The sequence below is a fragment of the Pagrus pagrus genome (assembly GCF_965226575.1).
Source record: "Pagrus pagrus genome assembly, chromosome: 6".
In the NCBI taxonomy this organism is placed as follows: Eukaryota; Metazoa; Chordata; class Actinopteri; order Spariformes; family Sparidae; genus Pagrus; species Pagrus pagrus.
Window position 1 is genome coordinate 20,139,127 of NC_140190.1, and position 9,439 is coordinate 20,148,565.

Consider the following 9,439-nt stretch of genomic DNA (forward strand, 5'->3'; position numbering starts at 1 on the left):
TTCAGTTCCCTCAGACCTCAAACAGCTGTATCTTTACAACTGACTTTATACTGTACAGTGTGTGGCTGAAACTTTATACACTGAACTGAAAAAAACAGGGTCTTACAGTAGAGGAGATTGCCGATCTCATCGAGACTAATCTTGGAAAATGGTGGTTAAATAAAATTATTTAGAAATTCTACAGTAAGTAGAAAAGCATCAGGAGGATCCATGATTTATAGGATGAAGGCCGACACATCCTGGGTTCTGACTGACCCATATTTCAGAGCCAGGAAACTTGTCCTCACCACCACCACCTCCACAAGCAGCCCAGTCCAACACAGGTTAGCCGTAGAGGGCCCACTGATCATGATCCAATGTGACCCTGTGCTAATTCCCTGGTGAAAGCCACCCAGTCAGTCCAGCGATGCCTCAAAACCTCAAGGTTTATATGAACAAGCTCCACTCTGAATGGGAACCCAGGAACTAGGCCGGTAATAACAGACCTCAGGAAAAAAGGTTTTGACCAAAGAGAGAGCGGTGAACAGAGACTCAACCCGTTCGCCCCCTCGTTTTCTTTCCCTGCAGGTTTTGGGAGAAAGTCGAACAAGCTTCCTGTGAAAGCTATGTAGTATTTATTACAGCCTCCGTTTTTGATGGCTGGGGTCATGTAGCCTGCTGTCTATTTATCCTAGAGGTCATTTACTACATTAGGCCTGGTTTCGGGGCCAGGAGAGGAAGAGAAGAAGGAAATCTAAGATGCAGGAACTAAATTGGTAGCAAATGTATAGCCTCCAACTTGCCCCTTGGCCTTAATGCGTTTTTCAAGTGCTCTGCTCACCGTGCTCCAAGATGCGGGGACGGCTTGCCTCTGAAATAATATTTCAACAGTGGTTACAGACGCAAAACCGGCGCCATCTCTCAGCTTGGGTTGTTCCCACCAAACTGCAGCATAAGGGATTTTCATTTTATTTCTGGGAAGATGTTATGCTTTGCTGTGTAGCGGCGGTGGCCTTAAGGTTAAGAGAAGCAGGCTCGGGAGTAAAAGGTTGCAGGTTCCCAGGCTGAACGATAGCACAGAATGAGTTTTGCTCTATCCTACTGCAACAGCTATACCACTGAGGTGCCTTTGAGCCAAGCATTTAACTGTATCTCCAGTAGAGCTGTGCACTGGCTCCAGTAGGAGACTGTGGTTGTACTGGGCCGCTCCCAGGTTGGATGAATGTAACTGTGTGAATGTGAAGCAGGGCGTTGCTGGAAAAAAAGGTTTAAAACAGGCATCAGCGCAGAGGGTAGCCGGCCGCCCACACAAGCCTGAAAGTGAGCTACTAAAGTTGTATAAACAAATTGAAAAACACACCTTATGTTAATGAGAGATCATTTACCCTTATGGAATAGTCATTCTGGTCAGCCATTCTGCCAAAATGATTTTGTCTAAGTTTGAGATCAATGCCTTAAAGATGTTTACGTGGAGGCTGAATCGCTCTTCTTCTGCAGCTAAACTCTCTCAAAGATGACATTGACCGTCTCATTTTCATCTAAATGGCTCAGTGGAGTCCCATTTGCTTTCTGCTTTCCTTCAGCCCAACAGGCTCAATAAAAGTCAATGAGCTGATGAAAACAGGAAAACCTCGTTGTTGTCTTATACAAACAGCATATGGTTTGCTCAGTGTGGCTGCACATGGCAGCACTCCTTCTACTTCATTTGCTCCTCTGTATCAAGTTGTCCTCTTACCATCTGGGTAATTATGAAGTTTACCGCTTTCCAAGTTTCTTTTGTCATCACTTTACTAGAGCTTTAATCAAGTGTATTAATAAACATATCAGTATTAATTTGCTGAACAGCGGGCGTATAATAGTGTTGTTATCACCAGCTGTTAAAGTGTGGCTGGTATTTTGTGTGTCTGTGTGTGTGTGTGTCATCATGGCAAAATGTGATCCTAGAGACACCCGTTGTAGGTGTTTATATGCCTGTCTGGCTGTGGACAGATTTTGTCAACACGACAGTGTCACAGCTGTGCAAGATGCAATCATAAAACTGCACAGGTGTGTAGTTGATCAAATCAAATTGAAGGACGAGTTGAGAGATAGGTGTGGTCCGAGCAAGGGCTCTGAAAAGTATGAGGGTAGGAAGAAGGAAAGAAGCTTTATGCCCCTGGTCCACGTCCTTTTTAAGTCGTGGATAGCTGTATTTCAGTTTCAATCGTTTTTGTCCACTTTAAGACATTAATCCTTTCTGCTGCTGTGGTCCCGAGAAGTAATTTCTCCCTTTTATCTCCTAATTTCATTCTTTTCATGGTTTGTTGTGGGATGTGTGTCGCAATACCTGGCAACCCAACCCAAAGGTGAGCATACGCAAACAACCCTGCCTGACGTGTGTCACCTGTCCCTCCTAGCGCTCGCTCAAGCCCTCCACTCCACTCAGTTTGCTGATGAAAATGGATGAAACAGGTTCCAAGAAGAAGAAATGCGCTTCCAAATGTCAGTCAACTTGCTGCAAGGCCTTCACCATTATGGACATTTGCCTTTTGTCTCACTTGCCTACACTCTACAGTCTGTGGTCTTGCGTCATTTTATCTTCCCTCGTGTTCTTTTTGAAGGGTCTACCTGATACATGATGGCTCCTCAACACAAACATACCTGCACGCTGTCCAACAATCTTCTTTTTTTTCATGTGATGTAAATTGCAGATGTTAATTTTTTTTGGTTGTTGTTTTACTGCAAGCTCAAAGACTAATATATAGTTATTTTGGTCTCACATGCTTATATTGATTGTATTGCTCTGTGGTGTAGGGTTATAAGGTCGGGGACTCACTTCTCTCGAGTCTTATGTTCCATTGAACAATACACAACAATATTCCCAAAATGTTGAACTGTTCCTTCTATGAGGTATGAATGTCTGTAGATGGCGCTCTTTTCCTTTTTTGTTAAAGCTATGATGGAAGCAAGTGCTGCTTCTACTAAGAATGGTTTTGTGAGGACATGGACTCAAAGTGTAAAGCGTTGCATCATCTCCTGCGGGAATCAGACATCAGATATTCCCAGAAATTGTATTGACTTCTTGACTGTCTCCACTAGCTGTCAGCAGACAATGAATTTTTTTTCCTGACAAATTTGATGAATCTGCCCTCTGGGGGCTCTAAAAGATAAAGAAGCGGGATATGTCTTGTCATAATGCCGGGCTCTGATCAGCAGCCATGCATGTAGCTGTCAGGATGTTGCAGATGTTTTAAAAGATATCGCCTTGCCCAAGGCAAAGTGAAATTAATGGCGCTATTATAAACATCTGTCACACAGCCCAGATCGAACAAAACACAAGGCCTTTAGTTTGTAAGGTTTGTAAGAATCTCTGCAGTTTCATGTCTTGGCTGGGAGTTGTACTGTCAGTTTGGAGGTAGTGTGATAGAAGCAGTGATCACAGTAAATTGATGTGGCATGTGGTGTACTGCACCTGCCTGTAGGCCACCATGGTGACTCTCACAGCAGGGTCTCAAGATGAGGTGGTCCATCCTCAGCCTCCTGCTTACGGTTTGTCCTCCCTTGTTCACCCTGAGGTGCTCTGTCTCTGACACTCTGGAGCAGAGTTTTGTGGCGTTTCTCTTCTACAGGTCACACCTGGGGAGTCAGTGTGTGTGTGTGTGTGTGTTTCGACATGTTTATGCATGTGTCTGTCTGTTTATTTATTTATGTGGTGAGTGAGTATGTGTATGTGGGTTGGATCTCCCTGTGAGGACGTGACATACGAGACTCCGTGACTCCCCCCGAACATTTGCCGCAGTAAGTGAGATTGATGTTCGGCACAGGTGCCTCGAGCCAGAGAGCGTTGTTACTCAGCAGCTTCTTTCTGTTCATTATTATTTGGCAAATCAAACAAGTGTCAGGAAGTTTTGTAATGTAAGTGTCAGTCTGTCTGTGTCTGTCTCCATCGCACATTATCAGTGAAGGTGGTGGGAGGAACTTGAATGGATTCAGTCTCTGAATGTTCACATCATGACCACTGGGTGGAGTAAAGACAGATACTGTTTTTTTTTTTTTTTCTCCATTCACTGTTTTCTTCAATGTAATGTCTATTTTCTTTTTTAATGTCTTTTGGAAGATTATGTATGTAAAAAATACATTGAAAAAGGGGGCTGTTATTTTACATTACATGTAGTTTAAAGGTACCTGATGCAACTCAATTCTATTTTACTTAATGAATCTTTTGCAGTGTCCCAGTGATTCTTCTTTTAAACAGACCATTTGACCAGTTTACAGCTAATCTGCCGATGACCTGCTCAAGTCAGCAGTCCAGTTTGTACACGACAAACGTATGATATCTAGATACGTCAGCAACATTTTAAACGTTTGTATAAAACAGTGAACCATTACAGTACCATACACTGTACCTCGTACCTCAACAGTTAATCAGTTCCTGATTATAACCACAACCTTTAAGAATTAACACAATATTCTTCTATATAATAAGTGGCATGTATAACTGACTAAATATCGTTGCTACTTGAGAATTTTTAACCAGTATGCTCAAACATTTTCTTAGGATACAAACATTCTTGATTTTCAACAGAGCATTGAACATTTTATGCATACAGATCAAATGCTCTTTGCTACACAGCTGGTTATGTATCTCAGCCACACATTCCTTTGTAAGCAGTAATGTTTTCATAAATTAATAATAATTAATGTAGGGTCTTTTTTCTTAAAGATCATTGCCATTCATCTCTAATGAAGATTTCAGTCAGGTTTGAACACATTAAAGGTATGTTGCTGCCCTCTACAGGAAATAAGAATTATATCTGCTAAAAGACCATGTTACATGTCAGCAGACCTCTGGCATCATGAGTCAAACCAAAGACAGTTGACATTATTTGATACAAATATATATTTTTATTACAATTCAAGAGTATTTATTGGAGGACTGAAACAATTGTACAAAGGAAATAAACAAAGCTGTTTAAGGACACTGAGTCAATGACAGATTCCAAAATGTACACATTTAAATGTTTTGGAATGAGCTCTTTAAAGTTCGAGATGGTTTTCATCAAGGTGTCAACGTTCAATGATCAAATGTATTCTTTGACAATATTCACGTTACTAGCATCCACACACCAGGAACGATCAAGTGTTTCCCTTGCTATAAAGCCATCCCAGCAGAAGCACAAATATTCAATTATTGAAGCAATTTTATACAAAACTCTTAACTGTCTACTGACATTAGCTGATAGTTGAACTGCTGCTGACTAATCAGCACTGACGAAGAAATTGTCTGATTGTAAATAGTAGCCAATACATCAGCCAATTGTTGTTGTGACCCTTAGCTATTACTGTATAAGATTCTGGAGCATCAAATCATGATTAGCATTCACTTTGACATTTAAGAATGTTTTTGGGTACAGTTTCAGAAATTGCAAAAGAGAAGGCTTGAAGCAACTAAGTGTATAAAAAAACAAAAAAACTTTTACCAAAAGTTGCCATCTGAAACTAAAAAAAAAAAAGAAAATCAATCACACTAAAAATAAACAGGCTTTTCCCCTGAACTGTTCAGTAATGGATAAAGCAATAGACTGTTCCATGTGGCTTTGGAGGAACAAAGACATGATACATCAGAAAATGATCCCAGGCTTCGTACATGTTTTCAAAAATGCTTAAGAAAACTAGTAACTTTATTTTTTTTCCATTTGCATGATGGTGTAAAACTCATCTTCCGGGTACAGTGTTCTCTACAGTGTTTTTGGAACCACTGAATGGATTAAATCCCTGTTTCAGTAACTGACACTTGTATGGGACAAGATAAGATACAACATGTCTGCAAGACACACTTTTTGTGGACTGGCAAATAAATATGTTGGTCCTCCACACACAGCATCGTTCAGTTGCATCAGTCACTGTCTGAGGATTTACTGGAGCTGGAAGAAGATGATGATGATTCAGGTTTCCTCTTCTTTTGTTTCTTCTTGTGTTCCTTTTTGTTCTTTTTGCTTTTCTTTTTGTGGCTTTTCAGTTTCTTTTTCCGCTTCCTCTCCCCTTCATCGGATGAGGAGTAGGACCTGCTGCCTTTTTTTTGCTTCTTTGTGGTCTCCTCATCACTCGATGACGAAGCAGATCTAGAGTAGAAAAAAACAAACTTTATCATTATTACATATTACATATATATATGTGTGAATATATTTATATATATAATATATATATATATATATATATATATATAAATATACACATATATGTGCTCATGATATTAGTAGAGCATATATTATATATTTATCTGTACTGTATATTTATATATGCTTATGTTGACACATGAAAAGTATTAAAACGTACCCGTTAGTGTCAATGTGGACAAAAGTACAGAAAAGATTCAAGGTAAGAAAAAAAAAAAAAACACACCTCTTCCTTGACATTCTGTCTGTGCTCTTCTTCTGTTTGTGTTTCTTCTTCCTATCGTCATCATGGGAACCTTCACAGAATTGTACACAGGACATTCAAGACATTTGTTTGCTGCTTGTGAATTCAAACAGCAAGTAGCACAACATCTGTAAAATCCAAGAGAGCATGTCTAAAGGCACATTGTGAATTCAACCACTTGCACTCCTGGGGCAACCGCTCATTTATGAGCAATCACCAACATACCCCTTATGAGCTCCAAAGGTAGCAGAATTTACTTTGTCATGTCTAGCACACTACGAAAGAGCATCTGTGTCAAAGGTGACTATCTACTACCTAGTAATTATTAGGATTGGGCGGTTGGACAAATACATCGGCCTTTGTACTTGCCTATCGCTGGTTAGGTTTTTTGGGGCCAATGTTAGTCACTTTATTTAGCTTATTATTTAATGCATCCAAAGAACAAGGGAGAGCCGCTGCAGCAACAGTAGCCGAGGAAAATAGTGTGTGGAGCCAGGATATTTTCACAGCTAACTTGGTGAATGAACAGTTTATTTCAACTAGACAACAGCTTATGATTGATGAACAGTCCAAAGGAAAAACAACATGGATTTGGTGAGTTTTATTTTGGTTTCTGTTGAGTCTGAGTAAAGTATGTTTTACAATGAGCTAACAAGGCAGTTCAGTGTGTCTTTGTTCATTGAAAGAAAGCAACTTGAATTTAGAAGGTGTACGGTTGAATTTTTCTGATTATTTTTTCCTGATTAATAAGAACAGGATGTCTAAGAATATTTCCTTTCCTAACCATTTTTCCTGTTTATTTTTTCATTAATTGTCAGACTAAATAAAGCTCAAAAAAGCTTCAGGAAAGTAGCAAACTTGTCGCTTGTACACACCTTGAAGCTGAAACTACATTTTTATGTTTTTACAAATTTCCTTATTTTTTCATAATAAATAATATTTTCTATAGGTTTTAAACTTTTAAAAAACTGCTTAAGGGGATCACAATATTTACCTCTACGATGCTGGCCGCTTCGGCCCAGCTTCTCATTGCGCTGAGTTGAAGCCACCTCTTCCTCACTCTCCTCAGTGCTGGTGCTGCTTACATCCAGAACAATGTCTTTCTGGGGGTCGACTCTGACAAAGTTTCGGCACTCAAAGGTCAAGTGGCCCGCTGGAAAAGGACAACCAAGAGAGAATGGATGAAAAACTGTGACAGACATCCAGACAGTTTTATTGCTTACATACAGAATAACTCTAATCCTTACAACTGCTAGAAGGAAATATTAATTAGTGTATTAATCAGTACACACAGTCACTATTATCAAAATCTGACTGCAAGAGCTGCACAAATGACTCACTGAACTTTACAACAGACTCCAACTCCAAGGCAACACTTATCCAGGTTAATAAAGCGATACTTACGATATCCACATTTCTTGCACCCAGCTCTGATGTTGTCCTTATTAGGCCCTGTGAGATAAGAAATTAAGCAACTGTAATTAAGTGTTTGATTACAGGCACACACACATGCCCAATACTGTTATTAATATTTACATCGGCTATACCGTGTGTAGCTAAACAACTGCATTTAAAGTGAGTTAGGTCCGCCGTTACTCCCACCTTTGCACATTAGAGCATAAAGATCAAGTCTGGAGACTTGTTTACCGCCACAAACGACTGAACCTTCATTTGGAGCGACGTTAGCTACATTTCTTTATGTTTTTGAATCGCAAAAAGACGTAAACATTTCAAGAGCTTAGTTAGCTAACTACGTCACAGCACGTTAGAGGTAACGTCCGCTAGAGTCATTAGTGGGTTATATTGTTGATGTCTAACAGTTTGTTGTGTGAAGTGGATGATAGCGTTGAAAAGCAGCATGAAATTATCAACTTCAATTGATTAATAAAGACTTGTTTGCTGTTTTCTAAGTTAAACGTTAGGCTAACGTTAACATCCTTTTGTGTTTCTTGTTGCCTTTTTTGCTATTTACAGGGTAAACTACGAGAGTCATGAATTTGGAAATCTTAAATCGTAACTTTATAGACATAATATAATACCGACCTGGATCAGCCATTGTATTTTACACGATAAAGCAGGAAAAACACCAACTGATGGTCATTAGCGCGCGATTCAACCGTGGAGCTACAGGAGTCTTCACTCAAAATACGCTCGGCCGGAAACATACCATCTACTGGGTTCCGCCTTCTCGTTTTGTTCGTTTTTCCCCTCACATTTTTGACATTAGCGCCACCGTTTGGACTGGAGTTTAGCACTAGATTGCACTGGTTAAAGGATCATCCAACAGTTTACCAAATGCATTTTAAGACAGTTAAAAAAAAAGGTCTTAATCTTTTTTTTAAATCTTAAAAAATCTCAAACTAAACCTGACAGCTGCTGTGTTGGACTTCTGTGTTTTGTATTCATAATTCATGCAGTTCTCAATATAGGCTGGCTCCAAAACAGGGGGCCCAAACTTTTTCCCTTACAGGGATAAAACTTAAACTGACTTAACTTAAACTGGTGGGCCACAGGCCACACCCAACACCTATTGTATGTATTTTAAGAGGCAAAATGGTACTAGGATCCAAAGTTCCTTTAATTGATTGACTCCCTGGTCCAAGTGTCACTGTGCCCACTGCTCGAAGTAACAAAAATAATTAAGAATTTGGTATCCTACGTATTTAAAGAGCATTTCTACCTCACAATAAATACAACAGCTTAAACAGGGATTTCCATTTGATTTTTTTTTTAATAAAAAATAATAAATTGTTTTCGCTAGAAACTCCTGGCAGGCCAAACCCGATGACAGGCCAGTTTTGGCCCATGGACTACACTTTGGGCAGCCCTGGTCAAAAAGCAGTGGGGGTTTAAATGGGGTAAATGTAAAGAGGCAAAACGTTCTCTTTTATGGTTATACTTATGATTTATGAACATTATCTGAATAAAATGGTGTAAAGGTGTTTAGCTAACATACTTGTTGGTTTATATCAACCTTTTTATAGGTATAAAGGTACAATATGGACGTGGGTTGCTATATAGACTGGTGCAATCTGTGCTGCATAGTTTAGACTATCACATG

The 9,439-nt window shown here is 39.6% G+C and overlaps 1 protein-coding gene across 2 annotated transcripts; it reads right to left on the reverse strand.

Moving 5' to 3' along the window:
* Window positions 1–5,604: 5,604 nt before the first annotated feature.
* Window positions 5,605–8,523, reverse strand: srek1ip1 (SREK1-interacting protein 1). 2 transcript variants are annotated; one of them, XM_084354406.1, is made up of 5 exons: window positions 8,422–8,523; window positions 7,783–7,830; window positions 7,373–7,531; window positions 6,361–6,430; window positions 5,605–6,080 (listed from the first exon to the last, which is right to left on the reverse strand). In XM_084354406.1, exons 1-5 carry the CDS (start codon window positions 8,432–8,434, stop codon window positions 5,855–5,857), a joined length of 516 nt encoding a protein of 171 aa, XP_084210532.1. In that variant the 5' UTR covers window positions 8,435–8,523; the 3' UTR covers window positions 5,605–5,854. The 2 variants fall into 2 exon arrangements, with proteins under 2 accessions (XP_084210532.1, XP_084210533.1); XM_084354407.1 differs by lacking the exon at window positions 8,422–8,523 and adding an exon at window positions 7,981–8,067.
* Between the last annotated feature and the right edge of the window lie 916 nt (window positions 8,524–9,439).